The sequence below is a fragment of the Diabrotica virgifera genome, chromosome 8 (genome assembly GCF_917563875.1).
Source record: "Diabrotica virgifera virgifera chromosome 8, PGI_DIABVI_V3a".
Lineage (NCBI taxonomy): Eukaryota > Metazoa > Arthropoda > Insecta > Coleoptera > Chrysomelidae > Diabrotica > Diabrotica virgifera.
In genome coordinates, this window is record NC_065450.1 from 40,389,535 (window position 1) to 40,413,899 (window position 24,365).

Sequence of the window (24,365 nt, forward strand, 5' to 3'; positions counted from 1 at the left end):
CACACTAAAAACCAACGTGGCCTAGAAGGTTTATTTATGTTAAAATTGTTCTTTAAATGTACATTAACTTTGACGAAATAACTAAATGGCAAAGCTTTATACAGTGATGAGCGCTCTAATAACAAAATAACGCTAAAGATGAAAAATATATTACATTATGAAATAAAAAGTGATGAAGCTAGTAGAGGTGGAAATTATATAATATATTGTTATATATTTTTTTTGGAAAAATTTAGTAAATAAATTTATATCAGAGACCACGAAATTATAGATTTTCATCGCCCTGCATATGACCAAAAATTGTAATAGGATAATTTAGTTGGTAACCAGTGTATTCGCGGAAAAGTGAAATCGTTAAGAAGGTTGTTTTCTTAATGGGTTTTTGAACTGACTAAAACAATGGTGCGGTCAGATTAGACAATACAGTTTTATTTCGCTTTGCAATGGACAATAAGACATTTACTAAAAAATTCTAAGAAGGTTAGGCGGTAAACAATTTTATTGAGTTTAGAATGTAAGGCTTTTTGTTTAGCAACGAAAGTAATTTGATATCTCCCGGAATTTAACAAATTGGAAAGTTGTATACAAATTAAATTGGTTCTTAAGAAATGATAAAATGGGGTAGTGGGTAGAAACGATGTTTTGTGATTGGTGAAAAATGATGGATGGAATAGATGAGAGTGTGGAGTCTGATTTTGACGAGAGAAAAAATTGGCACTGTGAAATGAATATCTGAAGACAGCAGTCCAGTTTTTGAAAAGTGAGAAATCAGTGTAAAGTGGTGAAGTTGGCCTTTGCGAGCAGAATAAGTTAAAACGAAATCGTTGACCGAGTTGAGAAGTTAATTTTCCTAAGACCGAAGAAGATTCCTGTTTCTGTCTAGAACGAGTAGCCGATTGGTATATTTGCAAAAGATATCAAGCAGAAAGGAAACTCGCTCGAGAATTCGAGCGAGTCCTGTTTGTTTGTTTGTGAAGCAGTTTGGACGAGAGGGACCTTTCGCAACATCCTAAGAGTACCTGTGGGAGAATCGAGGATGACGCAATCAGGGAAAAGAAGTAGAGAAGAAACAAAAAGGTTAGTCAAATGATTTGTGAAACGGAGAGAGTTTGTTTATATCCACACCATATTTGCTTAATTTTTGTATTGAACAGTTTTATAACATAATTAGTCATTCCAAATTTTAAAGAAGAAATAAGTAATCAATTCAAAAAGAGAAAAGTAAGTTTTATTAAATTTTGTAATAATAAATAACGAATTATTTAAAAAAAAATTGTTAAAACAGAGGAGCATTAAAGCTTAATTTAGTAGATGAGAAATAGTTGCAACAAATTTAGATTTTAGCATATTTTTGAAATCCTATGTTTATGGTATATTGGATAAATAAATATTATTTTCAACATTTATATGACATTAAGTGTGTTTAATTTCCCTGTTTTTTTTTCTGGATGCAGTAAGCAACTAGGGATACAAGAAGCCACAAACCAAAGGTAAAGCATCAAAAATAAAATAGCCCTGAGAATAAAGTTTATTAGAAAAGTTAATTTAAATTTTGTTTTTTTTACATAAGCAGTAATTAAAATAATTGAGTAATTAATTAAGGACCCGCACAAACCTTATGGAAAATAGGTCCCAGTGGATTTCGTTCATACTTTAAGAAAATACTCTTTGAAGCATCCTGATAAAAAGTTCTCATGGGCACAATTCAATCGTATGAAGGATTTTCAAGATATATGTAGAGGCCCAAACTCGGAAAATTATAAGATTTACGGAGTATTCCAATTCCGTGAGTTACTGGTTATTTGGCAACATGTAGAAGTTTGGATCAAGGAAAAGTACTAGTAATCTAGGATTTTTTCCTGGCTATCCAATGGCGACCTTTACTTTGACCTTGACCTTCAACGGACGTCATATTCTAGAGTTTCGTGGGTTTTAGGCATTAAATTGATATAAACAGATTACTCATGGGTCTTTGGGATTGCAAAACACGAATATGCCATCAGAATTTCCCTCCGGATGACGTGGTGGCCAGGGCCACTGCAAGAGACGTCATCTTCTAGAGTTTCGATTGTCTCGGCATTTAATTGATGCAAATGAATTTAAGTGGAGGGTTTTTTGAGGTCGCTCAACACGAATATGCCACCAGAACCGACTCCCAGAGCACCTGGTTTCCAAGGTCAATGAAAGGGGCTCCTCTATTTTCGAGGGTCTTTGGTACTACATTAATGCAAACGGACTAGTTATAGGTTTTTGGGGTTGCTGAACACGAATACGTGATCAGCACAGCCACAGGAGCACCTGGTGCCTAAGACAGGTTATCTTCTGGAGTTTCGGAGGAATCAAATGGATTACTCTTAGGTTTTTGGGGTTGCCGAACATGCATACATGCATACTACCGAACATGCACTATGGCACGTCATCTTCTGGAATTTCGAGGGTTTTCGGTACCAAACTGATGCAAACGGATTAGTACACACCGAGTATTCGGATGTTTTTTGAATTGCTGTTCAAAGAAAGCGTATAAATTGATGAATAGTTTTTTTGATATTTGTAGATTTTTGTTAAAATAACTGTGTTGTGCTATTTAATTGTTTTGATTAATTATAAAAAATATAATCTCAATTTATATCTCACAATGTTTTTCCTCCATTTATTGTAATATTGATTTACTACATTCTATTTTGATAGTGGTATTCATCGTGGCCACTAGATACTTCAGAGTATTTTATCTAAGTCATATTCGTGTTCAGCAACCCCAAAAACACAAGAGTAATTCGCTTGCATCCATTTAGTACCGAAAACTCTCAAAACCCCAGAAGATGGCGTGCCTTACGCACCAGGTACCCCGGTGTCTGTTCTGATGGCGTATTTTTGTTTGGCAGCCTCAAAAACTAATGAATAATACCCATATGCATCAATTTAATGCCAAAACCTGTCGAAACTCCAGAAGAAGATCTGCCTTAGACACCAGGTACTCCGTGGATCGGATATGATATCGAATTCACGTTCAGCAGCCCCCAAAACCGGTGAGTAATCAGTTTCCATTAATTTAGTACCGAAAGCTCTCGAACCTCCAAAGGTACCCCGATGTCTGTTTTGATGGGGTTTTCGTGTTCAGCAACTCCAAAAACCTATGAGTAATCCGGTTGCATCCATGTAGTACCAAAGACCCTCGAAACTCCAGGAACCCCTTTCATTGACCTTGGAAACCAGGTGCTCCGGGAGTCGGTTCTGGTGGCATATTCGTGTTGAGCGACCTCAAAAAACCCTCCAGTAATTCATTTGCATCAATTAAATGCCGAAAACCATCGAAACTCTAGAACAGTGGTGCTCAGACTTACGCTGCATGAGATCTACCACATAAACTGCAAGCGTCCAGCGATCGACTGCTAGTAAAAAAAAAATTGAAAATAAAAAACTTTATTTCACATTTCTATTTGATAACAGGTTGTAACTACGGAGAGTTGTAATTAAAGATGTTTTTCATCTTAATTTTACATGGATGTTAATGCACTTCATGAAGTGCATGGCACTTCATATTATCCACAAGTTAGCGCAGTCTCCACCTTTTCCATGTGTATTTTTCCGTGAATCGTAATCGACTTCAAAAGCATTGGCGATCGACCGGTCGATCGCGATCGACCGTTTGAGCACCGCTGCTCTAGAAGATGACGTCCCTTGCAGTGGCCCTGGCCACCACGTCATCCGTAGGGCAATTCTGATGGCATATTCGTGTTTTGCGATCCCAAAAACCCATGAGTAATCCGTTTATATCAATTTAATGCCTAAAACCCTCGAAACTCTAGAAGATGACGTCCGTTGAAGGTCAAGGTCAAAGTAAAGGTCGCCATTGGATAGCCAGGAAAAAATCCTAGATTGCTAGTACTTTTCCTTGATCCAAACTTCTACATGTTGCCAAATAACCAGTAACTCACGGAATTGGAATACCCCGTAAATCTTATAATTTTCCGAGTTTGGGCCTCTATATCTTGAAAATCCTTCATACGATTGAGTTGTGCCCATGAGAACTTTTTATCAGGATGCTTCAAAGAGTATTTTCCCAAAGTATGAACGAAATCCACTGGGACCTATTTTCCATAAGGTTTGTGCGGGGTCCTTTAGAATTTGCTCATCAATCTCATGAAAGAGAGAAATACAGAGCATAACAATATAAACGTATAAATTAGCATTGCATCACTTAGTTTTCCACATTTAGACGTCTGTGACAGGAGTGTTTTATAAAAGTCTCCTGTCACAGTGACAGTTGTCATACTCCCACAATACATCTAAAGGTGGGAAACTACGTAATATTAATTTATACGTTTATATCGATAATTTCCACCTCTACTAGCGCGCTACTAGGTTATTAGCGCGCTCAACACTGTATACACTCTCAGCTCATAATTTTATTTTATTACTGTTTTCCTTGACTAGAACAAGCTTTTACTTTTTTCAGGTAAACGTCTTGGGACTCTAAGTTTATTAGTGGCATTATCGTATATTGTTCTTAATTTTAAAATTGAAAAATGCCACGATACTCCAGCCAAGATCGAGTTTGAACCAAAAAGTTTTCCTCTTGTTTCAAAAGTGGGCCTTCCTCTTATAATTACGCCTATAAATAATGAAAAAATGTGATAGAATATTGTATTAAAAATATTTTTATTTGTATTATTTGTTAATAAAAAATATGATTTTTAATCCAAATGCTAATTTTTTAGTCCTTACTTAAAAATCAGTTTTAAGCATTTTGTTAATATTTCAAAAATTTGTGTTTCGTGAACCTTAAGAAGCCATTTGACAGGGTCAAATTAGAAGGAAGTAATACATTTATTGTACGCAATAAAAATACCTCTAGGAATATTTAAAAAAAATAGAAAATATCCACCAGAATAACAAAATAAAAGTAAAAGTAGAACAAGCGCACTAACTGACCCAATTGAAGCTGACAATGAGATAAGACAAGACTCTAATGCCTGGTTGCACCAACAGAACTTAAGCTCCAGCTTAGCTAAGCTCTGCTTATAGATAGGACCACCGGAAGTATCACTTACATTGCACCATAATTTTGAATTCTTACCTTGTTATCTGAATGAGATGAAAACTTTTTGAAAAATCGATGGTAAGACACCATGAGACAGAGCTACAATACACCAGGGAAATAAGGCAAAAACATACCATGTTGGGGACACTTGAGCAGCCAGGTGGCGAATGGGTTTTTTTGGGTACTATAAATATTAGTCCAGAGAAATAAGATTTTTCTCGTGACACATCCCCCTCTAGGCCGAAACTAAATTTTTGAGTAGTATGGACATCTATATTAATAACCTATATGTTTCCTGCAGCCGATTTTGATGATATACATAGTTATAAACAAATGAAGATCAAAAAACGGTAAATTTTCGCTTTTTTCTTCTATTACTAAAAAGTGAAGCATTTTAAAGAAATTTGAGAATAAGAAACTCATAAATCATATTATAAAAACTTTAATACGGCGTTCGCTGCATATGTCTATCCTTATTTGTTGATAAGAAAATTGCCAAATAAGTCATAAATTTTGAGTTTTTATAAATATTCATAACTTATGTAAAAATTAACTTAAAACCTTCTGATTACATGGATTGCTGAGACTTCCGGTGCTTAAATTATACCCTAAATTTCAAAGCAATTGGTCAAATAGTTTAAAGTAATTTCATTTGTTTATCCCAAATTAACTTTTTTTGCAACACTATAAGTCAGAAAATGATGAGGTTATAGTAATACTTCGTACAGTTTATGAAAGAAGAAGATTTATACTATTAACTTAATTAAAAAAAATAACAAATAATAATTTTAAATAGTGTAAAATTATTTTGCAAAAACATGTCGATTTTTTGCTTATAAACAATTAGAATAACTTTTTAACCGTTACCCGTAGAAAAATAATTTTTTCATATTTAGAAAGAATGAATTTTTATACACATTTAGAAAGAAAAACAATTGTCCTAAGACAATTAGGGACGAAGTTAGGCCCCTTATTTTTTAACTCAGAGCAGCTTTGTTTATTACAATTAAGAAATAGAAACTTGGGATAGCGATGAGAAGAGGGAAGGAGCTGTTAACTGTATCTCGGGTTCTCGATTATTTGTTTCGACGTTTTTTTTTAATTTGCATGTACTTTTTACGTACATTACGAATATGCAACATTTAAATTAATTAATTGTTATATACACCATCAAATTTGTTTAAACAATTTTTTTTCAATTGTTTAAATAATATTAGATGTAACTTTTATTGTAAAACGTACATATTATTTATAATTAATAGACTTAGGCAAATATGCAAATTGCATATTTTGCATAATATTATGCATAAAAAATGCAAAAATCTCCAATTCTGAATATTTTTATATAAATGGGCATAAAGTGCAGATAATTTGAAATTTTGGTTGTGTACTGATATTTCAATTATCAATTATCCCAGATAACATAAAGACATCTTAAAGAAATCTAAAAGATAACTCACTAAAGATGTTTTAGATGTCTTAAAGATGTCTGGTATTTCCGGAAAGATATCTTTACGACGTCTTAAAGAGGTACGGATGTTACAAATCCTTACATTTTAAAGATGTTTTTTTGTATATTATTAAGGTGTTTAGGATAGCTTTCTTTTTAATTTTTTATGAAATATTTTAAATGAACTTTTAATAAAAATAATTAGCTTCTAAAAATACGTTTATTGCTTTTAAAATTTTACATGTGCATGTAGAATAAGCTTTATTACCAATTATCAGATTTGCAATTCTGGTATCACAAAACTTTTGTTTGCCTTTTTGTCCCAGCCAACTGAACTTAATTAAAGCTTGCTTAATGCTAATAATTAATTTTCCAACTCTTTATACAAAATCATATGCTTTTGATCCTCCTCCGATACCTACCTAAAAAATATATATTTTTAAGAGCATATTTGTTAAGGTAAGCTGTTGAATTAGGAGACATGCATTTAGTCTTGATAACAAATTTAACTTTTTACTTTAATAATATAACAATCTAAATCTAAACTTACTGCATTATTAAAATCTGTAGTCTTCTAAATATCCCTCAAATAAAACCATATGGGAAATACCACTGAAGTCACTGATGTGAAAAAGCTTTTGTTTGGAGTTTGTCTTTTTGCTACCAGCTCTTGTCTTAAATGTTTTACTAACCTAACGTGACCTAACCTAACTTTTAAATTCGTAATTATAACATAACCTATTTTTAAGAAAAAATGTCTTAAATATGATGTTTAAAAGATATTTTAAATTTGGCGTTTTAAAGATATCTTAAATTTGGCGTTTTAAAGATATCTTTTAAAAGTCTTAATTGAGTCCTAAGACATTAAGACCATATTTGGTTGTAAATAAGATATCTTAAAGATGACCTGTGCTGTACGGGATCAATCAATATTATATTGATATCTCAATATTTATTGTGTTTTATAATCTCTTGGTATTCAATTTTTTGGTATCGTGACTAATAAAGACACTTCCAAAATCTGCCAGTTTATATCCCTAGGTAAACATTTTTATTTTGACGGTCCTTTTAACTTTTGTTGTCAAATAAGCCGTGAACAACTCTCTCTGTAATTGTTGTACTTTGAAGATGCCGAAAATAAACAGTTCAGTGTCATTCATAAAATCAAACTAAAGTTTTTCTCAGAAAACTATTACCCAATTGGATTCCTCCAAATTAGCATTGTTAGACAGTACATTTTTAATGAAATATTTTGAATCATTGTGTTTCATTTCACATCAAAGAAGTTTTTCTATGTACTCAGATAGAAGCCAGATTTGTTTTTGTTAGAAAAAATTTTTGTACCACAATTCGAAATAACATCGTTTTTTGTAAATTAAAAAATATTGTAAATATTTTTTATTACATGCATATTTTCTAGATAAACTTGCATATTTTTGAGAAAAACACTGCATATTCATGCGCATATTTAATACTTTTTATTTGCAAATTTGCCCAAGTCTAATAATTAATATATTAAAATAATTCTATTCAATTATTCCTAAAACTAACATTGGTTTATAATATTGCATTGAAAATAAAAATCTCAAATAAACTAGGTTTTATTTCTTGATAAACATGCTACTAGATAAATGAAAAATGAAATGTAACAAAATTAGAGAGAGGACAAAAAGAACACAATTATTTGCAGAAATTTTCTACAATATTATAATAATTGTATCTTACAACATTGAAAGTTATAATTTTTTAAGATTTAAAAAAAAACAAAAATTAATATATTTCATACATTTTGGTATGATAACAATACTATTAAAATACAATAAAAGGAGATTTATCTAGGATTACTTGTATTTTTATGAAAAACGGGACAATTATCAGATACCAATTTATTATAGTTATCGTAAATTCAAGTGAACATGATCCACTCCTATGATTCCCAACAAAGTCATCCTAAAAATACCGTAAAATAATTTCCAAAATTTTTTTACACAATTTACATATGTAGTTAATTAAATAACCACTTTATTAACAAAAAACCTATCCGTAACGTGCGCAAAGAGTACATGCAGTTAAAAAAAAAATCTTCAAAATAGATAATAGAGAAAGATAGAGGTTTTGGTTATCGAAGTCCATAAAATATTTATATCTCTGTACTAATAGGTACTCAGTTCAACCAGTTTTTCGAGAGCAGGTAATTTATGTTAATAAAATATCTGGTATAAAGAAGATCTGTTGATCGGATCGGTACTCACTGTTCTTAGCTGAATTTCCAACCCCAATCAATTACGTTCATCTCTTGTTTGGTGGTTCTGTAACTTCAGTTTTTCATTCATGTAATAGCATATCTAGCAAAAAATAAAGTTCATTTGAAATTTTCTGATTTCCACAGACCAATACTATTTTCAAAAACAATTGAATGGGATAATTTGTTTGTTCACATTTTAAATTATTACTAAGTTTAATGGAAGATTATGTATTATTATATTATTCATAAATGTTTATGTTTTGTGATTAAAATTACTTCAAATATTAAAAAAAATAAAAAAAAATTGTTTAAACAGATTTGATGGTGTATATAACAATTAATTTATTTAAATTATGCATATTCGTACTGTACGCAAAAAGTAAACACAAATTAAAAAAGAAACGTCTAAATCCATAGGCGAGAACCAGAGATACAGCTATTTCCCCCTTCTCATCGATCTAACCAAGTTTCAAGGCCAACGGGTCACATTTGAAAGCTTTGTGGACGATTTGTTTGAAAGTATATATTCTTTATATTTGGTACATTAAAATTTTGAGGTACGTTTCTTCAAATGTGTCTGTTTTGATTCCGTAAATGTTATAAAAAAAGCTGCTGTGAATTAAAAAGGGGGGGGGGCAACTTCGTCCCTAAGTGTCCTAGGACAATTTTTTCTTTTTTGAATTTGTATAAAAATTCAGTCTTTCTAAATGTGAAAAAATAATTTTTCTACGGGTAATGGTTAAAAACTTATTCTAATTGTTAGCAAAAATCGACATGTCCTTGCAAAATAATTTTGCAATATTTACAATTATCTTTTGCAATTTTTTTAATTAAATTAATAGTATCAATCTTCTTCTTTTATAAACTATCTAAAGTATTACTGTAACTTCACTATTCTCTGACTTACGCGATGTATAGCAATCGCGCCTCTGCGCTCGTGCTCCAAACATCGCGTGCGTTCGCAAAAAGCATACTTTACGAACTATTTCATAAATAACTATTATCGCCAACTGTCACAAAAGTTATCCAATATTGTACCCATTTGCCTTCATTTGTGGCAGTAAAGTGACACTTTATTGTACCGAAAGAAGAATTTTACTTTACCTGCCGCGAATAATCAAATTAACCGAGATTAAATGTAGGTGGTCGATGGCAGTAATCGAATGGCGAGTGTTTGACTGAACTTAAAATTTATTTTCTTTAATTATTAAAAATATTGTACACAATTTGCGATCTTATCAATGAAATCTATGTCAAAAAGTAAAATTCTGTAGTATTTTTAAATTATATTCATATAAAATAAATTAAAACTTTACCGATTTAGTAATTATTCAATATTAATAACTATCGATTAAAAATTGAAAGCGGCCATCTTGCAAACGTAATCTGGCATCTCTGTCATGAAATTATTATGACGTCTAAAATTTAAAAAGTTCTTAAATAGTAAATTGTAAGTAAGTGTTAAAACCAATATCAAATTGTTGGCGATAAAATTTTGTATGCACCACGTCAGTAAAGATTATTTATCGAACTCGTCTGTTATTCGCCTCGCTCGCTAGGCTCGCTCTGCTCATAATATCAGACTCTTTAATAATAAAGAGTAACTTTACTGACTTGGTACATAAATAAATATTTTTATTCTCCTTTTCATGAACATTTTTCAGTGCGTCACAAATTATAGAAAAAAAGGTAAGTCCGTGATAATACACATTTATGACATTTTCTAACGTGACATTTTAGTTAAATCTGACAGTTGCCAAATTTTATTTTCAATTTGGAATAAAACCAAATCAATTGTGTCTATTGCATTTATAAAATGGTATTTTCTTTCATTTGTATAGTCTTATAACCCACATAACAATTTCATGTTCTTAGTAGATTCATAGAACATACTTTTCAGAAAAAGTATATACTTAGAATATGCGTAATTACCATTGCGAATGTGCAGAGCATATACTGAGTATATACTACATTACAGTACTTAAACGTTCTATGTATATACTTAGAATGTACTACCGCACTTCTTTTCAGTATATACCAAGAACATACTTTTTAGAAGATTCTAAGGAGGTACTATAAACCTTCTATTTATATACTTAGAATGTACTATCGCACATATTTTTAGTATATGGGAAGAATCTTCCAAGGAAGTGCTATATACCTTCTAGTTACATACTTAGAATGTACTAGGGCACATATTTTTAGTATATGGGAAGAATATTCCAAGGAAGTGCTATATACCTTCTATGTATATACTTAGAATGTACTATCGCACATATTTTTAGTATATGGGAAGAATATTCCAAGGATGTGCTATATTTCTCAGAAGTATGTTTTCAACATCACCCAATCTCATCCTAGGTTCTACTAATATATTATATTTACATATTCTAATTGCATATGAGAATGTATAGTTATTACATTCTACAATATTACGTAAAAAGTAAGTATAAAATATATAAACTTTAGTTAGTTATATAGGTATACCTATGTATAATAAATATTATATGGGTAAGTAGCCTATATATAAAATATAAGTAATATATTTAGTTATTATGTGCACATCAAAATAAAAATGCTGCTTATATAATTATATAATAGCCAAATATATAATATAATATGTATTGTTAAGATATGTAAAATTTGAATTAATATGGTTTCGATCTTAATATTTTAGAAAAGTTAAAACATATAATAAAAATATACCAAAATTCATTTCGAAGAAATGAAAGTCAATTATCTTTGGATGGCCGTAGGTAAACAAAATTTAAATAGGGATTAAGTATATTCTTTGTACAGTTAGTATGATAAGAAAGTGGTTATGTGTTTGGACAATGAGACCGGGTTTCCCAAATGGACTTTTGCGGCGAGGGAACAATTGTATTTAGAAATTTAAATGAATGTAATCTTTGTTTAGATATTAAGAAAAAAAAAACCGATTGGCATGTAATTAGTTTTAGGAAATTTCTAATGGTAGGGAAAATTGGTGTTTGTTATCTGAAAGGTAGATGGGGATAAAATTGAGGAACTCGGATTGGTGAAGAAGGAAAAAGGAGGGGCTAGGTATGAAGAATGGGAGTTTAGCGAAATGTTAGAGGGTGGAAGAAGAGTCAGTTGTTAAATGATCGTTAAGTCGACTAGTGGTGATCTCTGAGAGTCTCCTGAAGTAGTAAGGCAGATAAGTGAATAGTTGTGAGTTTGTTGAAATAAGTGTCCTGACGGAAGCTCATCACGTAAAGCATTGTAAGTTATATTGTTCTACTTATATTCCAAGAGTCACCGTTGCATGCCGGAACGAGAAATAGATTCAGTTTATCGAGAGGAGAAAAGGCTAGCATTGTTTTTTTGAAAGATACGTGCACCTGTAGGGGGTCATTAATGACAATAGGCTTGCAATAATTTGTTGCGAGATTGCTGACTACATAGGGGGCTGCTAAGAGTAAATTGTTGGCGACCAGAGACAAGAATTTGGACAACTCATCATCCGAGAGACAGTTTTATTTTTTTTTGTAGAATTATTCATAACGCAAATTTCAATAAGTACTTTAGATAGTGGTAGGGTTATTTCAATAATCAGAATAGGAGATATTATTTTTAGAGGATATTTTGAGGGTGAATTTATTTCAATAGATGCTTTTGTACCATATATGTGTTTTATTCCGTTAATCTTTGACCTTATTTATCATATGTAAAGCAAAGGAGATATTGAAGCACGAGAATATAAAACCCTGAGATTAGAGCATTAAATAGTGTGATTAAATCATAAGTGCATCATTAAAATTAAATTTAATTAATTAGTTAATTATCTAATCAAGTGCTTTGAGCACACCGATCTTTGAATATCACATTAACTGGAGCCCAGAACGTGGTGGCTTAAAAATATCGCAGCTTTGCATTTGATGGTAGGGAAAGAGATAAGGAATAACTACAGGTGATCCAGAGATAATTTGACAATTTTTCCAGGTGTAAAAATAATTTTGATTTATGGATTGATCGTAGGTATTTGATATTTACTGCCATTGAATTATTTGATTTTTTTTTACCAATCGTACATTTGATATTTATTTTGAAATTTACTGATTGCATATTTGATATTTGTGGAGAAAATTTATTAAATTTGGGGAGAAATATTTGTCGTGTTCTGCAACTTATAGAGTGTTGCAAAATTTCACATTTGGCGGGGACAAAGAAAACAGTAACGAAAAGAAACAACATGTCGACCACAAGGAGGCAAAGCAAAATGCAAGAAAACAGAGAAGAGGAAAAAATTGTTGAAGAAGGATTGGATAATGAAGGAGATACAACGATTATGGAGAGAAAAGAACAGGAATTAACAGGAATAGAGAAACTATTGCAACTGATGCAACTCCAATCACAACAAATGGATAGAAATCAACAGGAAACAAAAAGGACAATGCAAGAAAATCAACAGGAATCAAAACGAGCCATGGAAGAAACACAACAAAAAATAGAGAAAAATCAACAGGAAGCAAAACGAGCCATGGAAATAACACAACAAAAAATGGAAGAAACACAAAGAGAAATATCACAGAGAATAGAACAGAAATTGGAAGAGAATGATGGCAAATTGGAAAAGCGTTTGGAAAAATATGAAAATGAAGTGAAAGCCTGTTTAGAAAAAGTTAGAGAAGAAACAGAAAGGAAACTGAAGATGCAACGAGAAGAAATAGAAACTAAAATGAAGAATATTAAGACTGTGCAGAAGATGGAATTAGAACAGTTAGAAAGCAAATTTGAAAATGCAATACAAGAAGACAGGCGAGAAATAGAAGAAAAATTTAAGCAAAACGAAAAACAAATTGCGGAACTCAAGAATCAACAGAATTGTGGAGAAAGAAGGGAAATGATTATCCTTGGTACAAGCGACGCGAAAATACAATTTGGAGGGGATATTAGAAAAACACACCCAGTACCATTTGTTAAAAATTTGAAAACCAAATTGCAACATATTAGATATTTTGACGACTGCAAAGAAACAATTAGAAACCATCTGAAAGAAGGAGCAGCGTTATGGTATGAAAGTAAAGAAGATGAGTTTGAAAATTGGACAGATTTCGAAAATAAATTTCTCAACTATTTCTGGGGGAAAGTTAAACAGAGGGAAATCAACCAAGAGCTACAGAATGGAAGATATCACGAGAAAATGGGAATATCGGAAGAAAGATATGCTTTGCAGATATATAACAATTCCAAATATCTAGACTACAAATACTCTACCGAACAACTGGTAGAAATGATAAGCAGACATTTCGAAGAAACGCTGGAGGACCACGTGATTTTGAGAAACTATCAAGATATTGATAGTTTGTGCCAATTCCTTCAAGTAAGGGAAGCAAAAAAGAAGAGAAATGCGAAGCAGAAGACAACATGAACAATATAATGGACCGGCAAGAAGGTATCAATCAAATTATGACCAGAGAAACCGACATGCCCAATCAACAAACGAAGATAGGCCGAGAGAATACCAAAATTACAATAGACAACAAAATTATGATAACAGGAATCACGCAAAAAATAGAACATATGAAAATCACAACAGAAACAGAGATGCACAAAATCCTCCGACTAGGAATACGAACGAACAAAGGGACGGTAGAAACAATCAGAATTTCCAACGACAAAATAGAAGGGAGATGAATCATGTAACAATAGAAAACGAGGAAGAAGATGTATGCAATGAATCCAGACAGGATTTTCAATAAAGCATCCACTGAACAAACATAAACAACTCTCCGGTATATTTTGTCATCCGAGAGAGTTTATACAGTTGGCGGGAAATGAAAGACAAAGTTCTAATTCAAATTTAATATTCTTAGATGCATTTATAAAACATAAAGCGATTAAAATTTTGATTGATTCTGGATCGGAGATATCGTTAATCAATAAGAAACTAGTAAAAGAATTAAATTTGGACAGATTTGTGTATAAAATTCCTAGGGTTGTTTTAGTGGGTGCAAACAAAAAAAAATTGACGACAGTAAATGAAGGTTTGGGAGTGCGGATCAGAGTGGGAGACAAATACTATATTATGCAATGTGTGGTGATCGAAGATTTAAACCATGATATGATAGCGGGAATTGATGAATTGAGTGAAAAACATATCACCATAAATTTTTCGGAGAATCAACTGGAAATCAAAGCAGAACCAGACAACATAGAAGAAGAAACGGAAATAGAGAGGAAAATAATTGTTGAAAAGATAAATGAACAGGAAAAACATAAAGAAATCAATATGACTGTAGAGGAAAAACCGAAAGTACAAGAAAAAAATCAACCAGAAAAAAAAAGAAGGAAGAAAAAGAAGAAGAGTTCAAAAAGAAAGAAGGAAAACACGGTGGATACAAGAGAAAGACAGGAAATCGAAGATACGGAAGAATTGTCGGCAATCGACGATAAAACAGAAAGGAAGCAGGAAGAAAAGGAAGTTCTCATAAGAGAAATGAAAGCAGTAGAAACATGGTGCTCGGGATACCAAATGGAAATTGAAGATAAAAAAAAACAGAAGAAGAAATAAAGGATGAGGACAGAGAAGAAATGGCAATAATGGACGAGAATCCAGAATTTTATGAAGAAATATTATGGACAGTGAACACATGCGAACAAAATGAGGATGAAAGAAAATTAAAATGTGGAGAAAACATGGAAAAGGAAGTAGAGAAGATTCTAGAAAATTATGGAGATTTGATTAATGAAGAAAGCCGAGTGGCTAAAAATTATGAACATTCTTTTAAAGTTAAAAACTTAGAAAATTTTAAATCAAAGACATATCCAATCCCGTATAAATACAGGCAAAGCGTCGGACAGGAAATTGAAAAAATGATCGAAGACAAGGTGATAGAAAGATGTGACTCTCCATATATCAACCCGATAGTATGCGTTAAAAAATCGAGTGGTGATTTGCGATTATGTTTAGATGCAAGAAACATTAATTCACACACAATCGCGCAATACGAAGCGCCTTTGAACATCGAAGCCATATTTGGACGAATCACAGGGTCACACATTTTTTCCAAAATCGATTTGAAACATAGTTTTTGGTTAATACCTTTGGCAGAGAAATGTCGAAATTATACCGCTTTTTCGATCGACGGAGTGGTATACCGATTTAGGGTGGTACCATTTGGCCTACAGAGTGCATGCGCTGCTTTGGTTCGCGCATTGAACACAATCTTAAATAGGCATGAAGAATTTGTTGTACATTACATAGATGATTTATTAATTTTCTCACCAGATATAACAAGCCATCTACGACATATTCACACTGTGCTAGAAGAACTGGATCAAGCGGGATTGAAATTAAATATTCAAAAGTGTCAGTTTTTCCAAAAGGAAATACTGTATTTAGGATTCAAATTAGACACAAAAGGGATTAGTCTTGCAGAAGATAGAATCGAAATTATAAATAACTACGCTAGGCCAACCAATTTAAAAACATTGCGGGGATTTTTGGGAATGGTAAACTATTTCAAAAAACTAATACCAGACATCAGCACAAAAGAAATACCGTTGATAGCATTACTTAAGAAAAATGTTAGGTGGAAATGGGGAACGGAACAAGAAATGGCTTTCAAAAATTTAAAAGGAGCTTTCTCCACAGCTGTAAGAGTACACCACCCAAGATATGATCAACCTTTCATTCTCCGGACCGATGCTTCCATAACAAAATTCGCAGGGGTGTTATCACAGATCCAAGACGATGTAGAGGTGCCAATCTGTTTTGTCTCCCGTGTAACCAAAACATATGAGAGAAAGTACAGCGTTACTGAATTAGAGTTCGCCAGTGTGTTATTTTGTGTAAATAAATTACGGTTTTACCTACTAGGGGCAAAATTCACCGTTGAAACAGACCATGCAGCTTTGGTACATATAATGAAAAATAGGCTGGTAAATAATAGAATTCATAGGGGCATTCTTTTACTTCAAGAGTATGATTTTGAATTTAAATATATCAAAGGAACTGACAATATCTTGGCTGATGCGTTGACGAGAGATGAACAATTCCGCAAAGAGGACCACAAAACTCTCCACGTTGGCATGAACATAATGAGAGAAGAAGCAGGCTTATTTTCTTTGGCTCAGATCAGGGAAAATCAGGAACAACTGGATGAAAGAGAAAAGCAAAGGGCCGAACAAGAAGATAACTTATATTTTAAGAGGGTCGATGGTAAAGAACTATATGTAATCACGGAACAGATGGCAAAAGAAGTTTTAGCAAAATTACACTGTGACAACGGACACATTGGAAGCAGGAAGGTGTGGCTTATGTTCAGGGAGAACTACATTTGTCGACAGGACTATACAATAGCCAAAGAGATGACTCGAAATTGCGAGACATGCCAAAAGTGTAAAAGTAAGAATTTCAAAAACGAAAACATCACAAAAAACGTCATAGCTCGGAAGAAACTGGATATTGTCGCCATTGATATGTTGAGCGATTTAATAACAACAACACAGAGGAATAAACACATATTAGTTATGGTGGATGTTTTCTCAAAGTATTTAAAACTGTACCCATGTAGAACCACGAAAGGAGCTGAAATACTTCGGAAGATAGACGATTTTATCGAAACAGTGGGAAGACCAGACAATATTTTGTTGGACAATGCGACATACTTTAGGAATGACCGTTTTAAAGGGGAATTAAGAGAGAGAGGCATAAATACAAAATTTGTAAGCATCCGACATCCACAGAGCAACCCATCAGAGCGTTTTATACAAGAAGTCACAAAATTTCTAAGAATTGCTGCGGAAGAACATCATCGACATTGGGACAGAAAAGTGTTTGAAATAGAGACGTATTTGAACTGTGCACCAAATACGGTTACCAAGGAGACGCCTTTATATGTAATGAAAGGAACAATGCCTACGAGACCGTGGGAAGACACCGCCCCCAGACAATACGAAGAAGTGATCGAGGTGGTTCAACGAAGATTGAGACGAAGTGGAGAGAAATATCTCCAAAGGCAAGAGAGGACCCGAAGAAGAAGGCCGGTTACATTCCAGAAAGGGGATAAAGTTTTAGTGAGGGCACTGAGGGTGTCCAATTTACAAAATGGTATTTGTGCTAAATTGATGCCGGTATTTGAAGGTCCATATAGGGTCAATACGGAAAATGGGGTAAATAGTTATGAATTAGCGCATATAGAGACAGGCAAGATACGGGGTATTTTTAACATTCACGACATTTATAAGTATCATGAGTAGAGTTTGGTAACATAATGGAATAATTTGATCCTAAAAAAAACTTGTGTCATTTAAATAAATAACAGAATTTTTTCGGCAAATCAAATGGCGGGGAGTTGTTAAGATATGTAAAATTTGAATTAATATGGTTTCGATCTTAATATTTTAGAAAAGTTAAAACATATAATAAAAATATACCAAAATTCATTTCGAAGAAATGAAAGTCAATTATCTTTGGATGGCCGTAGGTAAACAAAATTTAAATAGGGATTAAGTATATTCTTTGTACAGTTAGTATGATAAGAAAGTGGTTATGTGTTTGGACAATGAGACCGGGTTTCCCAAATGGACTTTTGCGGCGAGGGAACAATTGTATTTAGAAATTTAAATGAATGTAATCTTTGTTTAGATATTAAGAAAAAAAAACCGATTGGCATGTAATTAGTTTTAGGAAATTTCTAATGGTAGGGAAAATTGGTGTTTGTTATCTGAAAGGTAGATGGGGATAAAATTGAGGAACTCGGATTGGTGAAGAAGGAAAAAGGAGGGGCTAGGTATGAAGAATGGGAGTTTAGCGAAATGTTAGAGGGTGGAAGAAGAGTCAGTTGTTAAATGATCGTTAAGTCGACTAGTGGTGATCTCTGAGAGTCTCCTGAAGTAGTAAGGCAGATAAGTGAATAGTTGTGAGTTTGTTGAAATAAGTGTCCTGACGGAAGCTCATCACGTAAAGCATTGTAAGTTATATTGTTCTACTTATATTCCAAGAGTCACCGTTGCATGCCGGAACGAGAAATAGATTCAGTTTATCGAGAGGAGAAAAGGCTAGCATTGTTTTTTGAAAGATACGTGCACCTGTAGGGGGTCATTAATGACAATAGGCTTGCAATAATTTGTTGCGAGATTGCTGACTACATAGGGGGCTGCTAAGAGTAAATTGTTGGCGACCAGAGACAAGAATTTGGACAACTCATCATCCGAGAGACAGTTTTATTTTTTTTTGTAGAATTATTCATAACGCAAATTTCAATAAGTACTTTAGATAGTGGTAGGGTTATTTCAATAATCAGAATAGGAGATATTATTTTTAGAGGATATTTTGAGGGTGAATTTATTTCAATAGATGCTTTTGTACCATATATGTGTTTTATTCCGTTAATCTTTGACCTTATTTATCATATGTAAAGCAAAGGAGATATTGAAGCACGAGAATATAAAACCCTGAGATTAGAGCATTAAATAGTGTGATTAAATCATAAGTGCATCATTAAAATTAAATTTAATTAATTAGTTAATTATCTAATCAAGTGCTTTGAGCACACCGATCTTTGAATATCACATTAGTATGTAAATTACTAAAATTTATAGGTATCTATATACATTATACATACTTTTACTTACTAGGTATTTAGGAAATATTGAAGTACCAATATGAATTTATTATTTTCAAGCTGCTTTTTATGTTCTTAAAATGTTTTAGTCCTTGTAGCTAGAACTACAATCGCTTCGTCCTCGCAGCGTAGACATAAATGCCTTAACTGTACTGGAAACTATTTTCATATTTTGCCTTTTTGTTACCTACCCCCTTCCCTTGTGCAAGTATAAAATATGCAATGCAAGGGTCAGAATGAATGGCCGTTTCCGGATTCCCGAAAATTATAGGTAAAAATATTTTTATGGTATAAACTCAAATCAAAATGGTGTATTCATTTCAATTGAAAACGAAACGAGAATTTCTCATTTTTCTTCAATAGAATTAAGTTTATAATACAATTAAAACGGTTTAAAAAAAGATGAATTAGATATAGTTCAGTAGTACCTACCAAAATACCTAAATTTTATTAATTATTCTTAACGCGAAGTTGATAATCTATAGGCTAACATTATTCTTCTTCCTATAGGTACATACAGTATATTCTTTTTAAGATATTTTAAAAGTATATACAAGTATGTGTTAAGCATATACTTTTGCATATACTTACGCATATACTAAGAATATTCGATTAAGGTATATTCTAAGAATAAACTTTTACGAACATTCCGAGATACTACGTACACGAATGTGCTCAGTATATTCGGTGCAAGAATATTCTTCGAAGCACACGCAAAGAACATGAAATTTAGAATGTTTTTTATGGTACATGCTATGCTTGTACTACGCATATACTAAAAAGGATATACTTCGACGAATGTTGGCAGGATATGCTTAGAACACGATACGAACATCATTGTTATGTGGGAAATTGTACAGATTATATTGATAATAGTATTATTTTATTTAATAAATAATTCTTTTTTGATTATGGCGCCATCTATCGACAACTAGAATAATCACCAAACTAAAATAATTACCAAAGTATTCACAGACGTGCCTTTTTTTCTGTCACATACAATTTAATGCGTTAGAGAGAAATCGAAAAACTGTGACGCACTGAAAGATGATCATGAGAAAAAGAATAACAATTTTATTACATACAAACATTTAGAATGAGCAATTCACTACCAAAAATTTTAGCAATAATTATTCAAAATTACTTTTGAAAGCTTGAATAATTATTTTGAAATGTTAATTTTTTTGAATAATTATTGTTAAAATGTTTGGTAGTAAAATGTTCACTCTAATTAAATTTCATAAAATTGTTAAAAAAATCATTTTTATTTAATCCAGTTTTCTTGAATTTCCATTTATTTTTCTCATAAACTACTTAATCACTTTAAGCATCAAGTGTTATACATTTTTGAAATCAGTACAAAGAGGAGAATCCAAATATGAAATAAAAAAGGGAATAGTAATTTAAAAAAAATTAAGGGATGATGGGGGTGAGAGTGTGTCTTTCTTTATTATTTGACGTGTTTTTGCGTTTTTTCTCAAAATCAGTGGTTCAGAAGTTATAAGGTCGATAGTTTTAACTGAAGAGCACTGTATTATTAGTCATGCACCGATTTCCAGGGTTCCTCTTTTTCCATTTAGATCGGTCCATGAAAAACAGTACAAGATGTTAAGCATTGCAAACTTATACACCGTTAATGCTGGGGACTAAGTAACACATGAAATAACTGGCACTTGTCTTGTTTTGGTAGAACTAGAATATTATAAAGCATAAAAATTTTATTTTAGCAGACGACTGTACATAACTGTTTTTGGTTGAATAAAAGTGTCTATATTAAAGTTAATTCTTTTGTCGGGTTTTGTCATTCTTTCAGAATTTTAAAGTACAATGCCGTACTTAACAATTTCGACAATATATGGAGTTAGCTAGTTTTGGCAGTAAGCCGACGACATGCAGGTTGATGACAAGATGAAATAAAAGACAGACCGGTTAACTTACTAACAACTACATAATTATTTTATTCATATAATAATTTTTTAACATAAAAAATCTTCATTACAATGTTGCTTTTATTTATTTTCAATAGGCGTAATTCGAAGAGGCAGTCCTTGTTTAGAAACCAATGGAAAACTTTTGGGTTCAAATTCAATCTTCGATGGAGTTTCTGGGCATTTTTCTACTTTAAAATTAAGTACTATATATGATAATGATACCAATAAACCTAACAGTCCAAGTCTTTTACCTAAAAAAAATAGCATATTTTAGTTAATTGTTGTTCTGAAGCTATTTCCTCGTGGCATTTTTATGATTAACTAATTAGATGGGAAATAAGTCGCAATTAAATTGAAAAAATAATTTTATTAACGTTTCGAAGTCCAAATCGGGTTTCGTTGTCAAAATACAAAATACTACTAAATTAAACAAAAATGTAGTTGCTAAGTAAAAAAAATCTTCTAATAATTTATTTAATCTGACTCATTTATACATGTCAATATACGTCTGGCAATTCAGACGTATATTATACATTTTAAAGTAGACGACTTTAAAATGATATCACCAATATTTATGAGTTGCGTTCCTGGGACGACTTTACTAAGAGATAGTTCATTCGATTACATGAAATCCATCTCAACTCAAGAATATCCGTCACAAAAAAATATAGCATGTGATCTGTCTTTAAAAAGACAACCAAATGCAACTTTGACAGTAAAATTCTTGCGTTAGAGATTTCATAGTGAATCACGAGGGAAAACCAGGAAAAAACCTCGTGATACTATCCCGACATCGTAAGTATTTGGTCTTACATTTAATTTGCTTTCAAAAACTAATACCAAATTCTGACTTTAATATGTTTAAATTATAAATAATATTAATATATAGGTATACAATAAGTAATACTAAAATATAAAATTTGTACTAACTCGATATGTTATTGACTTACTAATCGTGGTATTTTCTTTCTATTGACTTCCTTTTTTAGTATGAGTAACCACATTCTACTGCATTCTACCGAGGAATTTGCGACACAATTGACATATGTACTAGTAATACCTATTTTGAATTAAATAATGAATTCTATAAAAAAAATTTGGTCTAGCAGTGGGCTCTTCTTTATCTTTATTATTGGCTTATATATTTATGGAGGATTTCGAAACTAATATCATTTCTGAACAAAATTTAAAACCCACAGTATGGTGGAGATATGTAGATAATGTGTTTTCAATATGGCCTCATAGATCAGAATTGTTGGATACATTCCTGAATATTATAAACAATCAAGAAGAGACAATAAAATTTACAATGGAAAAGGAATACAATAACACTGCCTTTCCTCGATGTTTTAGTCTCAAAGAAGGATACTGGATATGAGACTCAAGTGTATAGAAAACCAACACACACCAACAGATATCTCAATTACAAATCAAATCACAACATCAACTTTAAAAAGGGAATCATTAAATCCTTATATGATAGAGCCAAAATTACTTGTTCCAACGAAAATTCATTTTTAGAAGGAAAACAATTGTTAACATGTGTTTTATTAAAAATTGATTATCCTTTATCGTTTATAAATAAGGAATTGTCAAGATTGGATCGAATGAAACAGAACAACTTAGAACGGGATCGTACAACATTCACAAGAAATAATACGAGGAAAATATCAATACCATATATAAAAGGACTATCCGAGAAACTTAAAACAATAGGAAATAAATTCAACATTCAAAGCAACAAACAGATTGAGATCTATTCTACCTAAAACTAAACCTAACAATGAACAAGAAAGAACAAAGAATTGCATTTATAAAATACCTTGTGAATGCGAACAATTTTATGAGGTGAAACATCAAGACCATTAAACGTTAGAATAAGTGAACATCAGTCTTATATTAAAAATAGAGAATTTGATAGATCTCAAATATGGCAACACGTATGGGATAATGAACATAGAGTTCAGTGGAGAGATTCAGATATAGTCCTGAAAGAATCAGAAAGTAAAAAGAGAAAAATCAAAGAAGCAGCTTTAGTTATGCTAAATGAAACCAATTGTGTCGCAAATTCCTCGGTAGAATGCAGTAGGATGTGGTTACCCATACTGATAGAGGAAGTCAATTGAAAGAAAATACCACGATTAGTAAGTCAATAACGAGTTAGTACACATTTTATATTTTAGTATAACTTATTGTATACCTATGTATTATTAATATTATTTAAAATTTAATTTGGTATTAATTTTTGAAAGTAAATTAAATGTAAGACCAAATACTTACGATGACGGGATAGTACCACGAGGTTTTTTGCTGGTTTTCCCTCGTGATTTACTATGGAATCTCTAACGCGAGAATTTTATTGTGATCATTTCATTTGGTTGTCTTTTTAAAGGCAGATCACATGCTATAATTTTTTTGTGACGGATATTCTTGAGTTGGGATTGATTTCATGTAATCGAATGAAATATCTTGTAGTAAAGTCGTCCCAGGAATGCAACTCATAAATACTGGCGATATCATTTTAAAGTCGTCTACTTTAAAATGTATAATATACGTCTGAATTGCCAATATAAATGAGTCAGATTAAATAAATTATTAGAAGAATTTTTTTACGTAGCAACAACATTTTTGTTTAATTTAGTAGTATTTTGTATTTTGACAACGAAACCCGATTTGGGCTTCGAAACGTTAATAAAATTATTTTTTCAATTTAATTGTGGCTTATTTCTCATTTAAATAGTTAATCATTTAGTTATTATAGCACTTGGCATTATAAACTAGATATTAACATATTGGTAATTTTGTACAGATTAAACATGGGAATATTTTTTAAGTATGTACCACTACAACTAATAACTAAATTTTGTACAATTTCCAAAATATGAAATGAATAAACAAATAAAATTAAATTTAAAAAAAACGGAAGGGGGCGCCTATGTTAGTTTGGAGGCGGACATCTTTTGCTAGCCCCGAAACTACTCACATTTATATCTTCCTTGTATAAAGTAGTCTGTTTGATTCTGATTTTGTATCATATTATGATAGGGAAGTTGGGCATTTATCTCATAGGGCAGTCAATGAGGTTATTTGGCTCCGAATTCCATCC

The 24,365-nt window shown here is 31.9% G+C and overlaps 2 protein-coding genes across 4 annotated transcripts in view; one reads left to right on the forward strand and one right to left on the reverse strand.

The window, feature by feature from the left end:
• The window catches only part of LOC114338933 (cytochrome P450 6k1-like), a 135,465-nt gene extending 130,761 nt beyond the window's left edge, over positions 1-4,704 (forward strand). For both annotated transcript variants that reach the window (XM_050659367.1, XM_050659366.1), the window contains exon 4: positions 4,457-4,704. In XM_050659367.1, the coding sequence (XP_050515324.1) occupies positions 4,457-4,635 (179 nt within the window). In that variant the 3' untranslated portion in view covers positions 4,636-4,704. The remainder of the gene's footprint in view (positions 1-4,456) is intronic.
• Positions 4,705-21,257: 16,553 nt separating this feature from the next.
• The window catches only part of LOC114338931 (cytochrome P450 6k1-like), a 113,233-nt gene continuing 110,125 nt past the window's right edge, over positions 21,258-24,365 (reverse strand). For both annotated transcript variants that reach the window (XM_050659362.1, XM_050659363.1), the window contains exon 5: positions 21,258-21,510. In XM_050659362.1, coding sequence (XP_050515319.1) covers positions 21,338-21,510 — 173 coding nt within the window. In that variant the 3' untranslated portion in view covers positions 21,258-21,337. The remainder of the gene's footprint in view (positions 21,511-24,365) is intronic.